Source organism: Typopeltis vanoorti, chromosome 7, assembly GCF_054136105.1.
Source record: "Typopeltis vanoorti isolate ZY-2024b chromosome 7, IOZ_Tvanoo_1.0, whole genome shotgun sequence".
In the NCBI taxonomy this organism is placed as follows: Eukaryota; Metazoa; Arthropoda; class Arachnida; order Uropygi; family Thelyphonidae; genus Typopeltis; species Typopeltis vanoorti.
The window spans coordinates 133465701-133492410 of NC_143555.1; the positions used below are offsets into that span (position 1 = coordinate 133465701).

At 37.8% G+C, this 26710-nt stretch overlaps 2 protein-coding genes across 2 annotated transcripts in view; one reads left to right on the forward strand and one right to left on the reverse strand.

Annotated features, from left to right (window-relative positions):
* yata (N-terminal kinase-like protein yata) overlaps positions 1 to 11819 on the reverse strand; it is a 386793-nt gene extending 374974 nt beyond the window's left edge. Inside the window, exon 1 of the mRNA XM_090396135.1 lies at positions 11237 to 11819. Coding sequence (XP_090252261.1) covers positions 11237 to 11353 — 117 coding nt within the window. The 5' untranslated portion in view covers positions 11354 to 11819. The remainder of the gene's footprint in view (positions 1 to 11236) is intronic.
* A 229-nt stretch (positions 11820 to 12048) lies between these two features.
* LOC150105080 (3'(2'),5'-bisphosphate nucleotidase 1) overlaps positions 12049 to 26710 on the forward strand; it is a 144218-nt gene continuing 129556 nt past the window's right edge. The window contains exon 1 of the mRNA XM_090395484.1: positions 12049 to 12281. Within this exon, the coding sequence (XP_090251610.1) occupies positions 12153 to 12281 (129 nt within the window). The 5' untranslated portion in view covers positions 12049 to 12152. The remainder of the gene's footprint in view (positions 12282 to 26710) is intronic.

A 26710-nucleotide genomic window follows, 5' to 3' on the forward strand; every position in this document is an offset into this window, starting at 1 on the left:
TATATAAATCATGTTCTAAATTAGAAACAAATTTATTCTATGATTCTCTATGTCTTTTTCTGACTTCTCTTTTAGCTATGGCTCTTATTCTTTTATATTCTATTTCATCTTCTAATCTTTTACTGCTTAAACATTTGTGATAGGCTTCTTTTTTCTTTTTAATTATTTCTTTGATTGTATCATCCCAGATCTTCAGTTTTTTTCTTTTATTGAATTTTTTGGTCTTTCCCAAGCTTTCATTTGCTGCTTTTAGAAATAGAAATAGAATGGCTTAATATAAAAACGATACTAAAAAAATTAAAATAATTTCACTATATCTTCGAGTAGATGTAGTGTATCCTCAAGAGGAATATTTGTGAAGAGAAATTCTATATATCAAAAGCTAACCATTATATTAGTGGATTGTAGGTTCTAATATAAACAATCTACATCCATGAATTAAATTTACTATGGAAATGGAGAAAAACAACAAACTGTCCTTTTTAGATATTTTATTCCTTCCTTCACCATAAGGTGAATTAATTACTTCTGTTTTTTATTATTATTATTATAATCATTCTGGCCTCCATGGAGTCACACGACTCATCGTGGGAGGTCCTTCCTAAGAACATAAAGTCTGTCAAGACTCATCGAGGGGAGGTCCCCCCTAAGAAACAGAAAGTCTATCATACCACTCCTTTAAACTCATTGACCGTTCTCACTCTCACCACTCCATCAGGCAATGCATTCCACGGTTCAACCATCCTCCACATAAAGAAATCACTCCTCACCCTCTTGCTCACGGTTTCCTTTCATAACTTCCAGCGATGGCCTCTTGTCATCACTCCCTCCCGCTGTTCAACCAAGCGAAAGAACTCCCCAGTGTCAACCCTGTAACCACCTCTCAACAGTTTAAAAGTCTCAATCATATCACCTCTCCTCCTTCTATCCACCAAACTCTGCAGTCCACGTTCCCTCAGCCGATCCTCATAACTATCCTTGTACAGTCCTGAAACCATCTCTGTCATCCATCTTTGTATCCTTTCCACAGCTAATTTATCTCCTTCAAATCCTGAGGACCAAATCTGAGAACAATAGTCCAAGTGTGATCTGATCAGAGACTTATACAACGGAATGATAACCCTCTAATCTCTGCAGGTCAGTGTCCTTCTCATAATTGCAGCAATCCTCTGTGTTACCTTCACCACCTTTGCAATATGTCCCCTAAACTTCAGGTTTCTATCAATCATCAACCACAGATCTCTTGTCACCCCTACTTCCTCCAGTATAACTCCTCCCATTTCATTTATTGAAAGCCTACTTTCACTACATGCTATATTCAACAGCAATCAGCTCACCATCCATCAGAGAACACTAGAATTATAAAAAGTCTATTGTGATATGCTCATACTATTTGTTCTACACCTCAACTATTACTGCAAGAACTTTGGTGTTTAAGAGTTCGTTCTTGCTGTAAGAGTCAAGGTGTAGAACAAATAGCATGAACACATCACAATAAACTTATTATAATCAAACGATATATGAAACTCAATGGCTTCTCAGAAAGAATCATGCAACAGATTTTTTAATTCTTATAATCCTAGCTCAAATAACAAGGAAACAGTATGCAGAGTTCCTATTCCTTACATTTTTGGCATCTCAGAACTCATTTCCAGAATTCTTAAGAAATACAATTTAGTAGCTACTTTTCTTCCTATCAACAAATTATCTGCATAATTTCCATCTTCAAACGATAAATGGTCTCCTCTAGCTCTCCCTGGTGCCTGCCAAGTTCCTTGTGACTGTCATCATTCTTACTTTGGATAAACTAAACTCTTTGTAGAAAAGAGAAAACAAGAACACCAATCTTACATTAGCAACAGCAAATCTGAAAAATCTGGCTTGGCAAAGCACAGAATAGATACAGACCACAATATTCTATGGTATGAAGCATGCTTACTTCATTGATGATAGTATAAATTTGAATGCTTGTTTAAAGAAAGTGCTGAGGCCTTACTTCAACATCCAAACTTAAATTGGATGACTGTCTCTCTCTCTAAGATATGGGAAAGTCTTATTTTAATCAGACACCCAAGTTTTTGTTTTAAATAGCTAATGAATTATCAATATTTCCTCTGTTATATCATTACATTAGTTTATGTATAACACCATGCAGCTCTTACTTTTTCAAATCAATCCATTGTTTGCATTATACTTTGTAATTAACTATTGTTGCCACTGATGATGGCCTGTAATATTTAGGCTAAAATATATGACATTAAATAAACAGTCTTGTTCCTTGTGTTTTTTCGTGTTAATCTGAAGAAACCACTCATGGCACAAGCATCTCTTAAACAATGATATAGTTACAGAGATAGAATGTAAAGGGTATTGTATTTTCGAGGAGGATAGAGAGAACAGAAGGGTAGGATATTGCTGAAGACAGTTGAACTACAGCTAACAAAATTAGAAATTAAACAGGATTTTAGTTCTGGGGGAAATGGTTCATTTGAGGCGTGTGGTGTGAGCTAGAGGCCAATATGACAAAATATATTGTTGGCTGATATTATGGATCACAGAGTCCATAGGATGGTATGATGCCATGTATCGGCAGGCAGAATACTTATTATAGGAGACTTCAACTATGGGAACATAGATTGTAGGGATGAAAGGCATGACGAAGTGGAAGTTAAGCAGTTGCTAAGGGATAATTACTGGAAACAACACGTTATAGGAGGGACAGAGAGATTGAAGAGTGCTAGATCTAGTAATAGCATCAGAAGATATATCCAAAACCAAGGTAGACACTCTGCCTCCAATTAAGGAAAGTGACTGTGCAGTCTTGTTCTGGCAAGTTTCAATGATGATATGAAAGAGCGGGAGATTGAATTAGGTGAGACTGAGGTGGTTGTGAATGGAGAAGAGAATGTGAGAACCAAAATGCAAGTTCGACATAGGAGGTTAGGTTGAGACAGATGACAGACAGGAGCAGGTGGGAAAAAAGTCACAGATGGGTGACAGCATGAGTAAGACAGCTTTAGATCAAGAAATGAATTATGTTTATTGACGAATGGCAGAAGTATCAGAAATAAGGGAGACGAAATTGTTGCATTGATTGAGTTATGTGCTCAAAAATAGTTAGAATAAGAGAAACTAGTTGGATGAGAATGGCATCTTGATGGGAATAGAAATGGAAGGATATGTTTTTTGTAAAGATAGGAAAGGCAAGAAGGGTAGAGGAGTGCTGCTAATGATAGCAGGGGAATTATATCTGCACAAGATTGAGATACAAGGGGAAACAAAGTTGCAGTGGTTTCGAAGTAGAATGGTGTAAAGTGGAGGTTGATAGAATGAGATATTTGATGAGGGTGTTATTACAGGCCAGGGAATGTCAACAAAAATGTATGGGCAATTGGCTTAGTGAGCAAGCAAAGGGTGATCATTATGGGTGATTTCTACTACAGCAATATTGACTGGAATGAAAACAAGCATCTGGTAATAAGGAGAATAATTTCTGGAGTTTTTAAGGGACAACAATCTTAGGCAGTACGTAATGGAGGACACACGAGGGACAAGAGTCTTAGATCTGGTTATATCATCAGATGTGATTGTGAGTGGAGTGTCTAATCTTTCTCCAGTTGGTGAAAGTTCATGAAGTGATCACTTGGAATGTAATCATATGAGAACTTCTATAAAGGAGGGATATATGTGGAACTACAAGTCTTATGGAAAGATTATGGAAAGCTTAGCAGACAAATGGGAGTTATAGCATGAAAATAGGAGTTGAGTGGGAAGGCTATAGAGTCTGCATGGGCATTGATCCAGAGCTATTTAGCAACAGTAATATCTGAGTATATCCTAAAGACTAAAAGACTAAACAATGTAGGAGTAAAATGGATGAATGAAGAGATTAAGGGCAAAATCTGAAAGAAGACACTAGAGGCAACACAAGATGAAGGTTGATAATGATTAGTTGCATGAAGAGTACAAAGAGCAAACCAGGAAGGTAACTCAGTTGATAAAGACAACAAAAGTGCAGTAAGAAGAAGTTAGCCAATCGGGCTAAGAAAAATCCTAGTGAGTTCTTTCAATATGTGGCAAGTGGAAGTAAAAATGACTATGATAAGATGATGCTAGGTGATGACACTAGTAGACTGATAACCAATACAGAGGATATAGTTGAAGCATTCAATGATCAGTTTATCAGTGTATTTCACTCTTATGATGGCAACATCATGATAAACTGGAGTGTAGATGGTATGGTGGAGGGGGAGACTGATGGTGAAAGAGCAGAAAGTATATGAGGAATTAAGTAAACTTGATATTAATAAGACAATGGAATTTGACAGTATATTGCCACGTGTTTTGAGGGAATGCTCTATGGAATTAATGACACTTTTGGTACAACTATTTAAAATGAGTCTTGCATGCAACAGGACTAGTCCCAAAGGAATGGAAGGCAGAAAAAATTGTTTCACTTCACAAAGGGGGGGGGGAGACTGAGGCCACAAATTATAGTCTAATCTGAATGTCTGGAGTTATAGTTAAGGTATTAGAGAAGTTGGTGAGGACTAGGATTCAGAAGAGGGTTGATAATAGTACTATTCTTTATCATGGTCAGCGGTCGAAAAGACAAAGGGATCGATTCCTGTCCATGATGTGAGGAACCTTTATCTGCATTAAGGAGACAAACTTTTGACTAAAGTTGAGTTAGCTGGTCTCATATAGAGGTAGAGGCTTTTTTTATTATTGAGGGGCTATCTAACTATATACAACATTGGGCAAATGAGAGTAATGTTGTCTGTGAGAATCAACATGGATTTGTTAAGGAGTGCTCTTGCTTAAGTAATATGATTGCCTTTTATAATAAAGTGACAAGAGCAGTTGATGAGGGAAAGGTATACACTGCCATTTTTGTTTGGATTTTGCAAAGGCATTTGACAGGGTGCCACATAATAAGCTGATATTTAAGTTACAGCACATGGGTTTAGATGTCGAGTTAGTCAACTGGATTCAGGATCAGCTGTCTGATAGGTATCACAGAGTTGTGTATGGTAGGGCAATATCAAGGAAGCAGAAGGTTACAAGTGGGGTTCAACAGGGCTCAGTACTGGGACCTATATTGCTTAACCTTTATATAAATGACATTGTGAATGGAGTGCAAGGGGATATTCAGTTATTTGCAGATGATGCATCAATGGGAGCTGGCATACTCAATTGGGGAAACTGTATTGGAGAAAATAGGGGAGAGAAGCGATCTGGGAGTGATGATTGATAGAAAACTGAAATTCAAGGGGAGGCATATTGCAAAGGTGGTGAAGGTAACCCATAGAAGGGTTATCAATCTGTTGTGTAAGACCGTGATCAGACCACACTTAGACTCACTTAGTTCTCAAATTTGGTCCCCAGGATTTGAAGGGGATAAATTAACTGTGGAAAGGGTGCAGAGGCAGATAACAAAGATGATTTCAGGACTGTACAATGTTAATTATGAGGATCGGCTAAGGGAATGTGGAAAGCAGAGTTTGGCGGATAGAAGGAGAGGTGTATGATTGAGACTTTCAAATTGTTGAGAGGGAGTTACAGGGTGGACACTGGGGAAGTCTTTCACTTGGTGGAGCAGGGGGAAAGAGCGATGACACGGGGCCATCCATGGAAAGTACTAAAGGAAGCGTGTAATGCATTGCCTGATAAAGTGGTGAGAACAAGAACGGTCAATGAGTTCAAGGAGTTGTAGGATAGACTTTGTGTTCCCTAGAAAGGACCTCTTGCAATGAGTCTCTTGACTCCATGGAAGCCTGAACAATAATAATAAATAATGATTTTGTAAGTGGGAGGTCATCTGCAATCTGCTTACATATTACAACAAGGTGAAAAATTTACTCGATAAAGGGGATGCATATACAGTGCTGTACTTGATTTTTCAAATGCCTTTGATAGACTGCCACATGACAAGATAGTAGCTAAACTGAAACAAATGGGATTTAATAACAGACTAGTGAGCTGGATAATTGATTGGCTGTTAGATTGGTATCAGCAGGTTGTATGTGGAGGAGTAGTATCCTTAAGGAGGAGGGTCACTAGTAGAGTGCCACAGGGATCTCTTTTGGGGCTATTATTGTCTAACTTGTACATTAATGACATTGGAACTTATCTTTATTGGATAGGTCAGTTGTTTGCCAATGATGCAAAGTTGGAAAGGACTATGAAAACTAGAGCAGATGTTGTGACCTTGCAGAAGGATCTGAATAGACTATGTGAGTGGGCAAATGAGTGGAGCTATCAATTTAATGTTGCAAACTGCAAGGTTTTGTTGATAGGCAAGGTTGGGATGCAGATTATAAAATTGATGGAGAAATTTTGGGGAGATGGAGGAGATGAGAGATCTGTGAGTGATGGTGGATAGAGACTTGAAGCTTAGGGGTCACATTGCTAAAATTGTAAGACCAACCCAGTGGTTTATGGCAATAATCCATTGGGACATTGACATACAAAAGCAAAGAGGTTATGGTTTGCTTGTATAAGACTTCAATTAGGCCAGATATGGACTACTGTGCACGGATTTGGTCACCTTGTTTTCAGGAAGATGAGGATGTATTGGAGATGGACCAGAGAAGATTTACTAAGTTAGTGTCAGGTTTATAGAATGTCAGATGCAAGGACAAATTGAGGGAATGCAACTTGCAGAGGCTTGTGAATAGAAGGAACAGGGATATGATTGAAACATATAAGTTGGTGATGGTTGTTACTAGATTAACGTGGAGAAGATAATTCATAGAGTAGGAGGCAGCAAGAATAGAACTAGAGGCCATCCATGGAAGTTGTATGAGGAGGATGTGAACAGGGGAGTGAAAAGCAGGTTCATTGCATAGAGAGAGTGATTGTGAGTGAAATGCATTGCCTGAAAGTGTGGTGAGTGCAGAAACTATCAATGGACTCAAGGCAAGGGTCGATGATGTTTTGACATGAGAGTATAAACCTCTTGTGACAAGTCCTTTCACTCCAGGGAGGTCGGATAATAATAATAACAATAATAAGTACTACATTGTTAAACATGTAGCAATGTAGTACTTCAAGATATGTAGTACCACGTAGCACTTAATTCAAGAAAGGGTTTATGATAAACTATAAAGCTGGTAATTAATAGACTAAGAGTCATCTTGGAGCAGTGCCATGGCCTGAGGAAAGAAGTGGTCAGAGATTGAGAGAAGTAGTATCAGACTGCATATCCCATGTTAGGAGGATAAACCAAGTTGGAATTAAATGAATGAGTAGCAATATAAAGCAAGAGCTGCAAAAAAAAAAATAAATAAATAAACACTGTGGAAGGAATATAAAAAAAAAAGGTGATCAGCATATTCATAAGTACAAAGTGCAAGCAAGAAGGGTAACTAGTATGATAGGAGAGGCCAAATCAGATTATGAGAGAAAATTAACTAACCAGGCAAAAGTAAATCCAAAAGAGTTTTCAAGTATGAGGAAAAACGACTATGGTAAGATGACTGTCATTGATTACAGTCAATGCTGATGGACAGAAGCAAAGCAAATTGTTGAGTTGCTGAGTGATCATTTTGCAAAGATGTATCACCAAGGTGGAGATTTTACAGTCACTGATGTGACAGACACATATCAAAACTGAGGTAAATGATCAGGAGGTATTCAGCATATTGAAAAATATCAATGTGAATACAGCAGTGGGATTAGATGAAAAGTTAGCCTGTGTACCACGCGAATATGTAAGAGAAGTGGCATTGCTTCTAATTATTATTATTATTATTATTAAACAAGACCTCATGGAGTCAAAGACTCATCTAGGAGGTCCTTTTATCTCACACACATCTCATCATACCGGGTCTTAAACACATTCAAACTCCTTGCAGACACCACACTCTCAGGCAAGGCATTCCAATCATTCACAACTCTGCACGAAAAAAACCTGCCTCTCACTCCCCTACTCACACCCTCTTTATACAGTTTCCAGGGATGACCTCTGGTTCTCCCCTGATCTCCCACTATTCGCTGTAGAACTTCTCCACCATTGATCCTATAGCAACCCCTTACCAACTTGTAGGTCTCTATCATATCTCCCCTCTTCCTTCTCTCCACTAGTCTCTGCAAATTACATCTTTTCAATCTTTCCTCATACTCGACATTCCAGAGGTCAGAAACTACCTTAGTCAGTCGCCTTTGGACCCTTTCCAACATCTCTTCATCCTTCTGAAAACCAGGTGACCAAATCTGGGCACAATAGTCCATGTGTGGCCTAATCAAAGCCTTATACAATGGAACAAGAATCTCCCTACTTCTACACGTCAGTGTCCTCCTCATCATTCCCAGAAGTCTTTGTGTTGTCTTCACAATTTTGGCGATGTGACCCCTAAATTTTAGATCCTTATCCACTATCACTCCCAGATCTCTTATTTCCTCTACTTCCAACAATATATTCTTACCAAGCATAAATTCTGCATCCCATCTTTGTTTTCCAAATTTTAAAACCTTACATTTTGCAACATTGAACTCACATCCCCATTTAATTAAGTTGTTCAATCTAAGTCTCAGCTCTGGCAAGGTTGCAAGGGAGTGGAATGGGCATAAGATAGTTCCATTTCATAAAGGTAGATCCAAGATGGCAGTAGCAAACTACAAACCAATTAATATATCAGGAGTGGTTGTTAAAGTATTGGAAAAGTTAGTTAAAGGTAAAATCCAGTGGTGGGGTAATTTGTAATAAAGTGATAGTGGAAATGTATAAAGAAAATGGCTACACCACAATCATAATACTGCTGGACTTTGCAAAGGCATATGAAAGAATACCGCATGGAAAATTATTGCAAAAGTGAAACAAATGGAATGGATATGATGCTTGTAGCATGGATTTTACAGACAAACACCAGAGAGTAGTACATAGTAAAGTGGAATCTATGAAAATGATTAGTGGAGTACCTCAGATTATATACTAGATTTCTATATCAATTTTCTTATATTAATTTCTATATCAATGACATAGGAAAAGATTTAGAGGAAGGATATTCGGTTGTTTGATGATTAAATGTAGATTTACTGCAGGATGATTTGAATAAATTGGCGCTGGCCATTTTTTTTCAACAAACAACAAAAAATTTTGCTGGCTTGCTATGTATATAATAGGTTTTCATTCTCAGTTCTTTCACAATCTAATGGCTAGGTTGGCTGACTGGTTAGCATATCCACTAACCAATAGGTATACCTGTTATAATAGGGCATTCAATTAACAAGAAATAAATCAGCTGTGTATATATATATATATATTGATCCCATACACAAGAGGTAGTAAAACCTATAAGAATATCAGTGCTGTATGGGGAAGGTTTCTTTTTATTTTTATGTGGTTCACACCCACAAAAGGTTATTTGTAAACCTACAGTATATGCATACTGTGGGAGAGTTAAGAATTTTTTTTTCTACATGGTCCAGAAACCTGCTCTAGACCAAACATAGAACTTTTTCAAGACACTTCAGCCCTCCAATAAGCAAAGAATCTCCCACATAAAGACAATCACAAACATTAGTATATCTGTAGACTACATCTGAAAATTTGCTAAGTTACAGAATATGTCAAGTAATAGTGCCAGCCGGCTTGGCTGGCCAAGTGGTAAGCATATCCGTTCTTCAACCAAAAGCCTGTGGGTTCGAATCCCACTGTGGGCATGGATGTTTGTGATTGTGAAAACAGTAGTGGTGGTGATGGCATTGGTGTAGTTATTATTATTAAATAACACCTCCAGGGAGTCCAAAGACGCATCGAGGGAGGGCACCTATTCCACAACTCTCCATCTTAACTACTACTTTCATCATCTACACCAACGTCATCTACCGCCGACCACCACCACTAGTATTTTCACAGACAATCACGAACATCCATGGCCACGGCGGGATTCGAACCCGCCGTGGGCATGTTTGGCTGGAGAGAGGATATGCTAACCACTCGGCCAACCAGGCCGGCATATTATTTTTATATATACTTGCAGCTATCAATAGTTGCAGTTCGTTGGTGGATTGAGTGGTGGAGACAGTTGTAGAGTAGGTGCCCTCCCTTGATGAGTCTTTGAACTCCCTGAAGGTGTCACAATAATAATAGTAATAATAATAATAGTTGTGCAAAATTTTAGTATTGATAACTGCAAGTCAACTAATAGGCCACAGCCTGTTAGTTGGTGAGCAGATATGCTAACCAGTCAGCCAACCAGGCTAGCAGGCATAGGTAAGGATTGAGAAAGAAACCCACTGACATTTTTCTTGAAGAGTTAACGGTTGTAGTTTTTCAGGGATAACTTCATGAGAAACCTCTGTTCTTCCTTCTTTTATTCTTACCTCTGTTCCACAGGTAGGAATAAAAGACAGGGGAGAAGTAGGTTCAGCATGTTGGCAGTTGTATGGAAAAGGGTTGCTGGGCATTTACTACTTTTGTTTTAACAGGTCCAGCAGAAAATGGAGGAATGATGGTTGCCACTGGAGAAATTCACACTCGATCCTTTTTTTTTAAATTTTTATATATACTTGTAGCTATCAATAGCTAAAATTTTGCACAACTATTACTTGACATATTCTGTAACTTAGCGAATTTTCAGATGTGGTCGACAATTTTTTTTTTAAATAAATTAAATAATTTATTTAAAATAATTTTATTTTCACTCCATCTCTTTCACAAAGTTTCTACTGCAACCATTTCCTACAAATATTTTCATGGTCAAGGAAATAGATGTTCACTTAAATTAGCTGCAGTACTTCCAACAGTCAGTTCCTCAAAATCTCTTTTACCAGATTTCGAGGAACTATGTTAACAGATTTTGGGAATAACAACTAGATCAACACCCTTTCACAGATCAAGTTCATAACTCACTGGAAAAATTTTCTTCTTCATATTCTGCTCATTCTCTTTCTCTCTCTCCATGTCTATAAATTCCCTAAAAAAAAAAAGTATTTTTTAATTCATTCTCAAATTCAATCCTGACAAGTTTCTTCATTTAGTTATTTGAACAAGTTCCTGTTTTGGGATCATATAAAATGTTTTGCAACATCATAGTGATATATACCCACTTATTTCTCAGTTGCTGTTGATTGAAAGTTATTTGATTGAGGACACTAACTCTGTAAGATACTGTATACTATATTAATCTATCATAGACCATGAAAAATTGATGACAGGTCTAATTGCAGAAATAAAAGTATACTGATATCAGTGATTACATATTACCTATTGAAGATAAATTTCATTTACCTTCTTTTTACCTTTGTGAAGTTTCCAGATTGATTTTTCTTCAAGTCCAGATATACATTCACCTATTTCATATGCAAAATCCTTCGCTGGATCCCTTGTAAAAAATGACCACATCATCCTAATTTAAACAAGCGTTTTAGTTTTTAGCTGCTATACAAATACCGTAGGTCTCTTTACATTTATGGCTGTCACTTTAAAACTACCTCAGAGATTCATAAAGACGCCTTCTTCGGTCCTACATATTCTTTATAAATATTATTTATATTCCTTATACATGTCTTAATTGAAGATACCATTCGATATTAAAAAGTACTTTATAACACTAACTTAACAACGGCCTTTTCATTTTTGCAGCACAAAAAATGACAGCATGCACATCTTCACAATAATACAAACTCGTTACGTTGATACTTTAAAAAGGCACGTGCAGTGGTAATAGTAAATAAAACTTTTGAGTCACGTGAAAAAATATACATGACAGTTTTTCCACTTAAAATATGACTGTCAATAAAAGGCATCTAGTTATATGGATATCTTTGAAAGTATCGAGATTAACAAAAAGTTGGAGAAATCAAAACGTCAACCTATGAAACGTGTGATATTCTGAGTTATCCAAAAATTAAAGGACCATATTTTCGCATCAATTATTAATATTTTTACTAATTACCGTTACTATTAACCTAGGACCATTCGGTAATTATTTATTAAAGTTAAAAATCAGCAATTTTTTGAAAACATTTTAAGTATAATTTACGCCTGAAATTAAATATCATCAGTTTGTTGTTGCACAATTAAAAGTGCATGTTGCGTTGCTGATCCACTGATCACAGTTAATCAGTAGGGGGTAAACCGACTGATAAGTTGAAAAACTAATTTTGAATTTATAATACACTGTCTTATATAATAAATATTTGAAATGAGTTCGGCAATTGCTCGTGGACCTTTAATTTTAAGGCTAATATCAGCCTCCGTATCTGTAATCAACAAGGCAGGAAATATTATTCGTGATATAATGCATAAAGGCGAACTTGGTATAGTTGAAAAGGTACTCTGATGAATTTTCGTATTTTGTCAGATATATTAAGTTCTATCATAAATGAAATGAAAGATTATTTTTTTACTATTATTATGAACTCGTCTGAAAGTTTTTTTTTTTTTTATGTGTGTGTCATGGAGACTGCTGCGGTACATAATGCACAACTCGTGAATGATTATTATTATTATTTCGGGCGACTCCAGGAGTCCATAGACTCATCGAGGGAGGCCCTAAACATCATGTCCACACAACTATGAGATTACATTCTCACAGTATCGATCATACCTTGCCTTGAACTCGTTCACCGTCATAGCACCCACAACAGACTCTGGCAGCTTATTCCACTCATTGACCACTCTAAAACTAAAGAACCCAGCTCTAACACCCCTGCTAACCACACTCTTGCCCAGCTTCCATAGGTGTCCCCTAGTTCTCCCACCACCAGTCCTGATCTCAAAAATATCCTCTGAATTAATCGTATAGAATCCCTTTAGTAATTTGAATGTCTCAATCATATCTCCCCTTCTCTGCCTATCAACTAGTTTCTGCAACCCACAAATCTTCAACCTGTTCTCGTATGGTTCATTCCATAGACCTGTTATCACCTTAGTCACTCGCCTCTGGATCCTCTCCACCTCCTCCCCATCAAGAAGGAACCGAGGTGACCAAATCTGGGCCCAGTAGTCGAGATGAGGTCTTATCAAGGCTCGGCACAGAGGTACAATAACTTGCTTGTCTCTGCTCGTCAAGGTATTTTTCAACAACCAAGTGAGTTGATGAGCTGATTTAGCTACTTTTGCAGTGTGCCCCCAACTTCACATTCCTATCCACCAACACTCCCAAGTCCCTGGCCTCATCAATTTCTTGGAGTAGAGTTCCACCAATGTGGTATACTGCTGCTAATCTTTTCACCCCAAAATGCATAACCTTACATTTTGTCACATTAAATTGACATCCATTCTCCTTAGCCCAGAACTCCAATCTATCTAAGTCATCCTGCAAGACTTTGACATCTTCTGCATTCACTATTGCCCTACCCAACTTTGCATCATCAGCGAACAAATGAATTGTTCCACTTAGATCCTTCCCTATATCGTTAATGAACAGATTAAACAGCAGTGGTCCAAGAACAGAACCCTGCGGCACACCACTAGTCACAGGCTGTCTTTTGGACTCTACTCCTGAATAAACTACTCTTTGATATCTCTCCATCAACCAACCACCTATCCATCTCACCAACCCTATATCCATTCCCATATGTTGTAGTTTACGGATTAGTATTCCATGTGGTATCCTGTCAAACGCCTTTGCCAGGTCCAGCAGTATCACTGTAAACCAATTTCCCGATGATACTCAATGAATGATACTCAACTCAATACCCGATGAATGATACTCAAGTTTCAAGTTAAATTATATTATTATTATTACCCCAAGACCTCATGGAGTCAAAGACTCATCTGGGAGGTCCTTTTATCACACACACAGCTCATCATACTGTGCCTTGAACGCATTCAAACTTCTTGCAGACATCACACTCTCTGGCAAGGCATTCCAATCATTTACAACTCTGCACGAAAAAAAACCTGCCTCTCACTCCCCTAATCACACCCTCTTTATACAGTTTCCAGGGATGACCTCTGGTTCTCCCCCCGATCTCCCACTATTCTCTGTAGAATTTCTCCACCATTAATCCTATAACAACCCCTTACCAACTTGTAGATCTCTATCATATCTCCCCCCTCTTCCTTCCTCCTATTCACCAGACTCTGTAAATTATATCTTCTCAATCTTTCCTCATACTCGACATTCCAGGGGCCAGAAACTACCTTAGTCAATTGCCTTTGGACCCTTTCCAACATCTCTTCATCCTTCTGAAAACCAGGTGACCAAATCTGGGCACAATAGTCCATGTGTGGCTTAATCAAAGCCTTATATACTTTGCTTTGAAATAGTTAATTACAACTGAATCTTCTGTTTCATTTTTATTATGAGATTTATGGAATCGTTGATGGCCAGTCAACTCCATTCCATCCATTAAACATATTTTCGTGTCATTCCCAGATAAAGTCACATCCATATATATGATTGAGTAATTTATTTATAAATGAAAAAGTCATAATATACATGGCTTTATGAAGGGCAGGTCATGTGTCAGTAACTTGCTTATCTTTTATAATATAGTGATAGCAGAGTTGGATAAAGGTAATGGGTATATGCTGATACTTACGGTGACCATACATCCTTTATTTAAGAGGACAGCCCTTTATTTCACTGCTCTGTCCTTTAGATTTTTTTTTTTTAATTATTAGTTTTATTCAGCCTCCATGGAATCAAAAGACTCATTGTGGGAGGGCCTTCCTAAAGTGGTATGATAGACTCAAAGTCTATCATACCACTGCTTGAACTCATTGACCGTTCTTGCTCTCACCACTCTGTCAGTCAGTGCATTCCACAGTTCAACCACTCTAAATGCAAAGAAACCACTCCTCACCCTCTTGCTCACAGCTTCCTTTTGCAACTTCCAGGGATGGCCCCTTGTCATTGCTCCTTCCCACCGTTCCACTAAGCAAAAGAACTCCCCAATGTCAACCCTGTAACTACCTCTCAACAGTTTAAGTCTCAATCATATCACCTCTCCTTCTTCTATCTACCAAACTCTGCAGTACATGTGTTGAGGCTTAAGTGCTGTGAAGAATTTATGTTAGAGGTTTAATGGAATATTAACAGCACTGAGAAAGGATTAAAACTAATTTTAATACTTCCAATATTTTGTCTCCGTCACAGAGACATCTTCGGGGATTACAAAAACTTTTCACTTTGTATTGTATTTGTGTGTGTGTTGTTACAAAAAGTGTTTGTAATCCCCGAAGATGTCTCTGTGATGGAGACGAAATTTTGGAAGTATTAAAATTAGTTTTAATCCTTTCTCAGTGCTGTTAATATTCCATTAAACCTCTAACATGGAGTTAGTTATGAGGATTGGCTGAGGGAACGTGGACTGCAGAGTTTGTTCATGTTAGAGGTTTATTCGAATATTAACAGCACTGAGAAAGGATTAAAACTAATTTTAATACTTCCAATATTTCGTCTCCGTCACAGAGACATCTTCGGGGATTACAAAAACTTTTTGTAACAACACACACAAATACAATACAAAGTGAAACTAAAGTCCTATCTAGGTGGTGTGCCCTATATGGGCATTTGCATGTGGCCTGGGATATAAAGAGGGATCTCTGATAATTAAAGTTTCCGAAATTTTGAGAAGTTTAATGCAACTGTATTTGTTTAAATTAGGTTGATTCCTGAGTGCAGATGCAGATTCAAAGAATAGTCTTTCTTTTTTGAATTTACTATGGTGGAGCATGGTAGTTTTCTTCCAGGAGATTCTGTGGGATATATCTAAAACATGGTCTGCAAGGCCAGACTGACCATAATCGTGTTTGCATATGTAAGAACTGTGTTCTTCTAACTGGATGGATGCTGACCTGCCTGTTTGTCCGAAGTAGGCAAATTAACAGGAACAAGATACTCTATATACACCAGGCACTGAAGGAGGAGCTGGTCTTTAGTGGAGCGGATAAGGGTAGCAAGTTTATGGTGGGGCTTAAAAGCTGTATAGAGGTTGTACTTTTTTAACGATCTGACTATTTTTTCTGAAGTTCCACGGATATAAGGAATAATGATGGCATTTCTGAAGTCCTTCTGAAGAGATGGTCGGGAAATGGGGAAGGACTTGATTCTTTTTTTAATTTTGTACTCATTATAGCCATTGGAAAGGAAGGTGTTGTGTATGTGTTTGAGTTCGGTTGACAGGGCAGTTTTACTGGAACAAAGATTGTGGGCCCTATTGGTCAGAGTTTTAATAATGCCAAATTGCTGGGGGGGGGGGGGGTTGTGAATGTATCTACCTGTGTGAGTAGGTTTTCTATATACAGAAAAAGAAAAGTTACCATTAGGAAAGCATGTTACTAAGGTGTCTAGGAAGGGTAAACTATTGTTATTTTCCTTTTCCATCATAAACTGGATTCTTGGATGTAGACTATTGAGGTGACAGAGGAAGGAATCTAATGTGTCTGGGCCATGAGGCCAAATAGAGAACACAAAATCTACATATCTTAGCCAGATAGAAGGATTTAGTGGGGAAGAGTCAATGGCTCGTTTTTCAAAATTTTCCATTTAATAATTGGCAAAAGGTGGTGAGGGGGGAACCCATGGCAGTTCCCTCTATCTGTCTGTAGATTTTGTTCTTCCAAGAGAAATAACCAGAGTTGATGGCAAATGAAAAGAGCTCTAAGATATCAGAAGGACAAACGTCTCTTAAGAGTGTTAAGGTGTCAGTTAGGGTAATATTTGTAAACAAAGAGATGATGTCAAAGCTGACTAATATATCTGTATTATTTGAAGTAAGATTTTCAATTAAGTTTTTAAAATGGGTGGAGTTTTTTACATAAAATGCGGTAAGACCAGTGAGGGGTTTCAAAGAGTTAGCTAGCTGCTTAGATAATTTGATGCAAGGTGCATTGGTGGCATCTACTAACATTGAACAGTCCTGAAACCATCTTTGTTATCCACTTCTGTACCCTTTCCACAGTTAATTTATCTCCTTCAAACCTTGGGGACCAGGTTTGAGAACAGTAGTCTAAATGTGGTCTGATCAGAGTCTTATACAATAGAACGATAACTGTTTTATCTCTGCAGATCAACGTCCTTCTCAGTATTGCAGCAATCCTCTGGGTTACCTTCACCATCTTTGCAATATGTTCCCTGAATTTCAGTTTTCTATCAATCATCAATCCCAGATCTCTTGTCTCCCTACTTCCTCCAGTACAGCTCCTCCAAACGAGTATGCAGCTATCGTCGATATATCCAAACTTCAAGACTTTACATCTTGCTGCATATAAACCGACATCTCCATTCATTCGCTCATCTGTCTAGTTTATTCAAGTCCTCTTGCAGGGCTGCCACATCTGCACTGCTACTAATAACCCTACCCAGCTTCACATCATCTGAAACAACTGAATATCCCCCTGCAATCCATTGACAATGTCATTGATATAAAGGTTAAACAATACAGGTCACAGTACTGAGCCCTGTGGGACCCAACTTGTAACCTTCTGCTTCCTTGATATTGCCCTACCATACACAACTCTGTGATACCTATCAGACAGCTGATCCTGAATCCAGTTGACTAACTCGACACCTAAACCCATGTGCTGCAACTTAAATATCAGCTTATCATGTGGCACCTTGTCAAATGCTTTTGCAAAATCAAAAAAAAAAAAAAATGGCAGAATATGCCGTTCCCTCGTCAACCGCTCTTGTCGCTGCATCATAAAAGGCAACCATATTACTAAAGCAAGAGCACTCCTTAACAAATCCATGTTGACTATCACAGATAACATTACCCTCATTTGCCCAGTGCTGTGTAACCCTCACTAATTTCTTCAAGATCTTAACGACTACTGATGAAATACTAACTGGTCTATAATTTGACACTTCAAGTCTGGCTACTGCCCTTATGCAGTGGAACTATCTTACCCTTCTTCCACTCCTTTGGTACCTTTCTCTTGGCCAGCTTTTCACTGAAAAGCCATGTGAACGGAGCTGTCAGTTCTTTAGCATATTCTCTCAAAAAACCCATGGCAAAATTCCATCCAGTCCTACTGCTTTACTGACATCCAGGGTACTCAGTAATTGGAACACACTCTACTCTTGCACCTCTAAATCTCGAACCTTCCCTATCCCTCTCGTATTAAAACTTACTTCTCCAGTATGGAATACTTCAATAAAGTGATTGAACAATTCCACTATGTCCTCTGCATCAGTCACTCTATTCCGATTTTTATTCCACAATGTCATTCTTCCACAATTATTTCTCCTCCTACTGGCCACGTAGCTAAAAAATTCCCTAGGATTATCTTTGGGTCTTAGTGCCATAATAGATTTAGTTTAATCCTTTATCCCAGTGAGAGCAAACAAAGTTTGCGCCTGAAAATATCTTCAGGACTAAATATAGTGTTGTACTATCTTATCCAGTAAGTAGTGCAACACCAAGGCAACTCGTGGCAAAGGTGGAGCAAGCTACCAGGCACTTCTAACCCAGTATCTCCCATAATGCAAAACACATTTCCTATGTGGATATGTATACTGTTATGCATTAAAGGGATTGGCCATCTACCCAGACTAGTTTCGACCTTTATTGAGGTCTCTTCAGTGGGAGCCAGGCCCAGAGCTGGAGATACCAGGCAGAAGCAGTAGCAAGTCATCTGTGCCTATGGGAGTTGCCAAAAGGTTTATCACCTTTTTTAAAAATTACTCTGGATTTAGAGAAAGATGTTGAAAATTTATTTTTTATCACTAGGTTAGACTATAATAGATTTAGTTTAATCCTTTATCCCAGTGAGAGCAAACAAAGTTTGCGCCTGAAAATATCTTCAGGACTAAATATAGTGTTGTACTATCTTATCCAGTAAGTAGTGCAACACCAAGGCAACTCGTGGCAAAGGTGGAGCAAGCTACCAGGCACTTCTAACCCAGTATCTCCCATAATGCAAAACACATTTCCTATGTGGATATGTATACTGTTATGCATTAAAGGGATTGGCCATCTACCCAGACTAGTTTCGACCTTTATTGAGGTCTCTTCAGTGGGAGCCAGGCCCAGAGCTGGAGATACCAGGCAGAAGCAGTAGCAAGTCATCTGTGCCTATGGGAGTTGCCAAAAGGTTTATCACCTTTTTTAAAAATTACTCTGGATTTAGAGAAAGATGTTGAAAATTTATTTATCACTAGGTTAGACTAGTCCTGAAGATATTTTCAGGCGCAAACTTTGTTTGCTCTCACTGGGATAAAGGATTAAACTAAATCTATTATAGTCTAACCTAGTGATAAATAAATTTTCAACATCTTTCTCTAAATCCAGAGTAATTTTTAAAAAAGGTGATAAACCTTTTGGCAACTCCCATAGGCACAGATGACTTGCTACTGCTTCTGCCTGGTATCTCCAGCTCTGGGCCTGGCTCCCACTGAAGAGACCTCAATAAAGGTCGAAACTAGTCTGGGTAGATGGCCAATCCCTTTAATGCATAACAGTATACATATCCACATAGGAAATGTGTTTTGCATTATGGGAGATACTGGGTTAGAAGTGCCTGGTAGCTTGCTCCACCTTTGCCACGAGTTGCCTTAGTGTTGCACTACTTACTGGATAAGATAGTACAACACTATATTTAGTCCTGAAGATATTTTCAGGCGCAAACTTTGTTTGCTCTCACTGGGATAAAGGATTAAACTAAATCTATTATAGTCTAACCTAGTGATAAATAAATTTTCAACATCTTTCTCTAAATCCAAAGTAATTTTTAAAAAAGGTGATAAACCTTTTGGCAACTCCCATAGGCACAGATGACTTGCTACTGCTTCTGCCTGGTATCTCCAGCTCTGGGCCTGGCTCCCACTGAAGAGACCTCAATAAAGGTCGAAACTAGTCTGGGTAGATGGCCAATCCCTTTAATGCATAACAGTATACATATCCACATAGGAAATGTGTTTTGCATTATGGGAGATACTGGGTTAGAAGTGCCTGGTAGCTTGCTCCACCTTTGCCACGAGTTGCCTTGGTGTTGCACTACTTACTGGATAAGATAGTACAACACTATATTTAGTCCTGAAGATATTTTCAGGCGCAAACTTTGTTTGCTCTCACTGGGATAAAGGATTAAACTAAATCTATTATAGTCTAACCTAGTGATAAATAAATTTTCAACGGTCTTAGTGCCAGTCTCTTCTCATATTCCAGTTTCACTTTCCTTACCATATTAGTCACTCTTCTGGCCTGAGTCTTAAGTCTTATATTCTTCATGCATCTGCTCTCCACCCCTCTCTTTATATCTCCTTCATAACCTCTTTTTCACCTGCAGTTCCTGTTTGATATTGTTTGTCATCCAGGAACTGCAAGTGAAAAAGAGGCCATGGAAGAGATTATTATTATTATTTCATGCTACTCCAGGGAGTCCTTAGACTTATCGAGGGAGGCCCTAAACTCATGTCCACACAACTATTTGACATTCTTGCAGTATCTATCATACCTTGCTTTGAACTTGCTCACTGTCATAGCACCCACAACAGACTCTGGCAGCTTATTCCACTCATTTACCACTCATTTACCCAATTTTGCATCATCAGCGAACAAATGAACTGTTCCACTTAGATCCTTCCCTATATCGTTAATGAACAGATTAAACAGCAGTGGTCCAAGAACAGAACCCTGCGGCACACCACTAGTCACAGGCCGTCTTTTGGACTCCACTCCTAAATAAACTACTCTTTGATATCTCTCCATCAACCACTCACCTATCCATCTCACCAACCCTATATCCATTCCCATGTGTTGTAGCTTACGGATTAGAATTCCACGTGATATCCTGTCAAACGCTTTTTCCAGGTCCAGCAGTATCACCGTAAACCCATTTCCCTTGTCCAGTTCTGCTGTCACCTTGTTATAAAACTTGAGCAAGTTACTGAGGCATGATCTACCCTTCACAAAGCCATGCTGTCCCCTGTACAGTATCTCATTTTCATCAATCCATTCCTGTATTTTTCCCTTGACTACTTTCTCCAAGACCTTGACAATGACTCCTGATATGCTGATCGGTCGGTAATTTGCATAAAGGAGGATCCATAGTCTTGGATCCTCCTTTCTGCAGTGAAACTATTTTCCCCTCTTTCCACACCTTCGGGACTAAACCAGACCTGAGACTCAGATTAAACAACATGGTGAAGGGCACTGATAATTCCTTAGCTGCTTCACGCAAGACCCGTGCCATTATACCATCCGATCCCTCAGATGTATTCACATTAAGGTTCTGTAATAGACTATTCACCTCCACTTCATTCATCACAATTCCCGTATAAACTAATGGTTCCTTCATTCTTTCAACGTCACCACCTGGATGATATACTTTTGCAAAGTGCACGCTCAGTAACTCCACTATATCGACTGGTTCAGTGACCTCCTTACCATCGTCATTCCTTAAAATCATTTTGCCATGTACAGTTTTTTTCTTGCTTGCAGCATATTGAAAGAACTGTTTTTGATTTCTCTTTTGCTTGCATAGCTAGTTTCCTTTCATAATCGGCTTTTGCTGTTTTTACCACACTCATTACCCTTTTGGCCTGCACTTTATACCGTTCGTGTGCCTGCAGGTCACCCCTTTCTTTAAATTCCCTCCACAGTTGTTTCTTTTTTTGCAGCTCAAGCTTAATGGTGTTATTCATCCATTTAACCCCTACTTGTTTTACTATTCGGACCTTAGGTATACAATCAGCCTCCTGTAAATGCTCCTTGACCACTTCCCATGCACTATCGACGTCCAGCCCTTGCAGTTGTACATGCCATGGCACTGATCCAAGCAATCTCCTAAGCTTGTCAAACTTGCCAGCATGGTAATTCCACATATACCCTGTCTTAGTCAAAATTTCCACACCTTTAGCCACCTCCCCAGGTCAAGACCTTATGATCACTCTCACCAATAGGTGGCAATATAGTCATATTCATTACAGTCAAATTGTGAGATGCTATTACCAGGTCAAGCACTCTCACACCCCTAGTATTTTCAATTACATGTTGTCTTAGATAGTTATCCCTTAATAATTGAATAAAATTCATTTCCTTCCTCACATGTGTCCTCTCCTCCTTCCAATCAATGTTACCATAGTTGAAATCCCCCATAATAATTACCCTCCTCCCACTCATTTCATCAATTTGTTTATGCATACTATATCCACCATCTATTCCATGACCTGGTCTATAGCAGCACCCAACTGTATATTTTATTCTGCCAGTCTCAATCTCACCCCAAATAGCCTCAAATGAGCTCCTTTCACTATCCTGCAATACAACTTCAATTCTCCTTGGCTGCAGTTCATCAGCTATCATCAGTAACATCCCTCCCCCATTTTATTCTCTCTGTCATTCTATCCCACTAACTATATCATCTTCCGTCAGCCATGTTTCACTAATGCCAATAACCTGTGGCCAGGAAGAGCCAATCAAGGCCAAAAATTCTTCCTTCTTATTCCTAATACTCCTGGCATTAGTATACATGAAATGCAGTGATCCCTTTGTCCCACCCCTAAGAGATATAAGGAGAGTCAGTAACGCTGTTGGACTGGATGGAATTTTGCCATGGGTTTTTTTTGAGAGAATATGCTAAAGAATTGACAGCTCCATTCACATGGCTTTTCAGTGAATTTTGTCCTCTTCTTCACTCGTGGAATATATCCCGGTCTTCCTGATTATGCCCTCCATGGAACCGCCCCAAGTTGATATCTAAGACTGTTATAAATCACCTGCCTTATAATTCCACGTATGTTCCCTTTTCTTTGATATTCCTGTATACTCCTGTATATCTTCATCTCTCAAGTCATAACCACATGATCACTCTCCAATGGGGGGGGGAGATATCATCTCAGTTATTATCAGCTCTTCTGATGCTATGACCATATCCAATATTCTATCCATTTTGTCCTTTATTTTGTGAAATGAAATAGTAAGTTGAATATTGGCAAACAGCCCATAGAAACGTGAAACTGTCATTGAAAGCATGCATTTATACCAAATGCAACTTTGACATGAATTGTAGTTTTATGAATTTTTAAAACACAAACCTGATTTATTAAAAAAGTTCATTCTTGTGAAAAGTATCAAAATTAAATTTTTTTAAAGTAATAATATGATTGTTTAAAATGCTATGTATATGCTTATATTTTATAATAAACGTTTTAAAGCTTTTTAGTTTTAGTGAAACAAATAAATGGAACCTGCTTTTTTTTTGTATTATGAAACAATTTCTGATTTTGTCCTTTATTTTCTCCAAAAAAAATATGGTCACCATACTGATACTGCTGGCCATTGCAAAAGTTTTGGACAGGATACTGCATGGAATCTTGATAAATAGCCTGGTTGGCTGAGTGATTAGTGTGTGCTCTCCAACCAACAAGCTGTGGGTTTGAATCCTGCCTTAGGTATGGATGTCTGTGATTGTCTTTAGGCGGTAGATGAATTTAATTGTCTGGTGTGAGACCACCACCCTACTTATTTGAGGCCTGAGGTGGCTTGAAAAAGTTCCATGTTTGGTCTCTAAGATTTCCAGACTATGTAAAAATAATTGATATATATATATATATTGATTCCATACACAAGAGGTCAAATGACCTATAAGCACATCATTGCTGTGTCTGGGGTACAGGTAAGGAGTTGGACGTTTATTAACTTTTTTTTTTTTTTGAAGAGTTGCAGGTTGTAGCTGCTTGTAAATACTTCCTGTGGAAGGCTGTTTGGCTTTTCCAGAGGACATAGGTAGATGGAATGAATGACAAAGAAATAAAGCAAGTTTGGTGTGTTTGCAGTTGCACAGTAAAGGGGTACTACTTAGCTGTTGCTCTTGTATTAACTAGTGCAGCAGAAAGTGGAGGATTGATGGTTGCCAGTTCAGTGGAGGAATGACCATTGAAGTATCTGAGAATGGACACAGAGTTGAAACACTACATCTGTGAGATAGAGACTGAAGGGCATCTTAAAAGAGGGATAGTCTGTGCCAAATTGCCCTCCTCTGGACAGTGGCAAGAATTTTTAGAGAAGAAAATAAAAAATACAAATATATATATATTTGTATTCCTAATTTCATATCGTTTCAAGAAAAAATAACAACAGAACGTGCTAAATGAATTTATCGTAAAACAAAGTTAGATCTTCTCAGCGAAAGAATCTCAGATACAAAACACCGTCTTGCCTTTTTGTTCAACATAAAAAGATCTTTAACTCAAAAACTTGGAGAAGTTATGGATAATGATAATTTTCATGATTTTATCAGTGAAGCATTAACAGTGAAGCGCAAGCAACACGGATACAAAATAATAATAAGCTTAATCTTATGAAGAAGTTTTGAGATTCTTAAGAGAGTACAAAACACATCTGTTCCTACTAAAGCCTGTATTAATCCTGACAAAGTTATAGTAAACAATTCGTCACATGTTTTAACAGTTGCAGAAAAAGATATTCTAAACAAAGGTCTAAATTTCATTCCCTCACCTAAGTTTATTCCAAAAGAATCTCTACTTACTAAAATAGAAAAAGGCAGTTCACTTATTCCTAATCATTTGGCAAATCTTCTCCGTATTGAATCCATCTTCATTATCAATAATGCTAAACCTCCAAGAGATAATCTTTCTCCTGCCGAAGATAGGCCTTAAAGAATCTTAAAAAGAACAAAAACATCATTATTTTACCTGCAGATAAAGGCAATGCCACAGTCGTCCTCAACTCTGAAGATTACCACAATAAAATGCTTTAATTGCTTGAAGATAACATATTCAGTTCTTCAGAATGATCCAACAAGGGAACTACAAAACTGCACAAATAATCTGTTAAAGACTATAATTGAACTTCCTCACAATATTCGCCTTTCTTTACGCTCTCTACACCCTCTTATACCATGCATTTATGGAGTTCCGAAGATCCACAAGGAAAACACCCCTCTTTGCCCAATTGTGGAAGGAATTGATGGTCCTACTTATAAGCTTTCGAAACATCTTGCAGAATACCTCAAGTGTTTCTCCAATAAATCTTCATCGTTCATCAAAAACACCACAGACTTCATTTCTCATATCAAAAATATTTCAATCAGCGAAAATGATATCATAGCAAGTTTTGCCATTATCTCATTATTTACTAACGTCCCTACTGAGGAGGTATTAACATTACTAAAGGACAAATTGTCTAAAAAGATATTTGCTTTATTAAAGCATTGTATTCAATCTGGCTACTTCAGATATAGGGACTCCATTTACAAACAAAACCAAGGCCTAGCAATGGGCAACCCTTTATCCCTGGTTCTAGCAAACATTTTCCTGGAAGATTTTGAAACGAAAGCCATATTGTCCTTCTCACTTAAGCCAAAACTTTGGAGATGGTATGTTGACGACATTTTCGTTATATGGAGTCACAGACACACATCTCTCATGGATTTTCTTCATCATCTTAACAACCAGCATTCTAATATAAAATTCACTGCCAAACTGGAACGGAATAACTGCCTTCCATTCCTGGATGTAATTCTTTCATGATGCTCTGATAGATTTAAAATCTCTATATACAGAAAGCCAAAACTTTGGAGATGGTATGTTGACGACATTTTCGTTATATGGAGTCACAGACACACATCTCTCATGGATTTTCTTCATCATCTTAACAACCAGCATTCTAATATAAAATTCACTGCCAAACTGGAACGGAATAACTGCCTTCCATTCCTGGATGTAATTCTTTCATGATGCTCTGATAGATTTAAAATCTCTATATACAGAAAATCCACTCATACTAACAGAAATCTGGACTGTCAATCTCATGACTTTCCACCACAAAAGCTCGGAACTATTTCTACCTTAGGACACAGAGCACACTCTCTTTTAAATGAACCAGATGAGCTCCAAAAAGAAAATAATCACCTTTCTCTTATCTTTAAACAAAATGGATATTCTGAAAAAATTTCTTCTGGATCCTCCTAGGCAGTGTACTACGGAAACTACTGATTTTAAAGGTAGCATCTCAATACTTTACATTAGTTCAGTCTCCAATAAATTGGCTAAAGTCCTTAAAAAATACAACATCAGGACATTTTTCACTACACTCCCTAAAGTCCATTCTCTTATAAGCCATCCGAAGCCTATTCATCACAACCTGAAATATCTAGGTGTATACAAGTTATGGTGCGATTGTAATATTCCTTATTTTGGACAGACTAACAACTACATATAGAGGAGCATAAGAGAGACATCTCCTATAAAAGATCACGTGCATCTGCGCTATCCAGTCATGCTCTTTTCTCAAACAATCCTCATGATAATCTACAGGGTCACTCAGTTTGCTGGGATAAATCCAAAAACATTTTTCGCTGCAGTGATGAATTTGGAAGGAAAATCATGGAGTCCAGAGAAATCCTCCTTAATCCATAACATTTGAACAGCAATTTGAGTTACAACATCCCTGATAGCCATGCTGTAGTTGTTCAATGGTGTTCACGAGAACTTGCAAGCATGCATGCAACAAACAACAGTGCATTAGATAGAACAACTTGAAAAATACAACGTTTTCTGTGTCAATTATGTATTGCATTTTTTGCCTGTAATTCTCAGTTTTTTGTAACTTCAATTTTTATTATTGTGTTCTACCTTTAGTGGATACCTGATGAAGGCTGTAAAAGGCTGAAACTAGTTGTATAATTTTCATTAAAACATAATATTTTATCTCAGTTTAAAGTCATTAAATATTTATTCTTTAAAAAAAAAAAAAAACTATATATATATATATAGTTTTTGATTATATATATATATATATATTTTTTTTTTTTTCAAAAACTATGGCCTTTAAAGGACAAGAT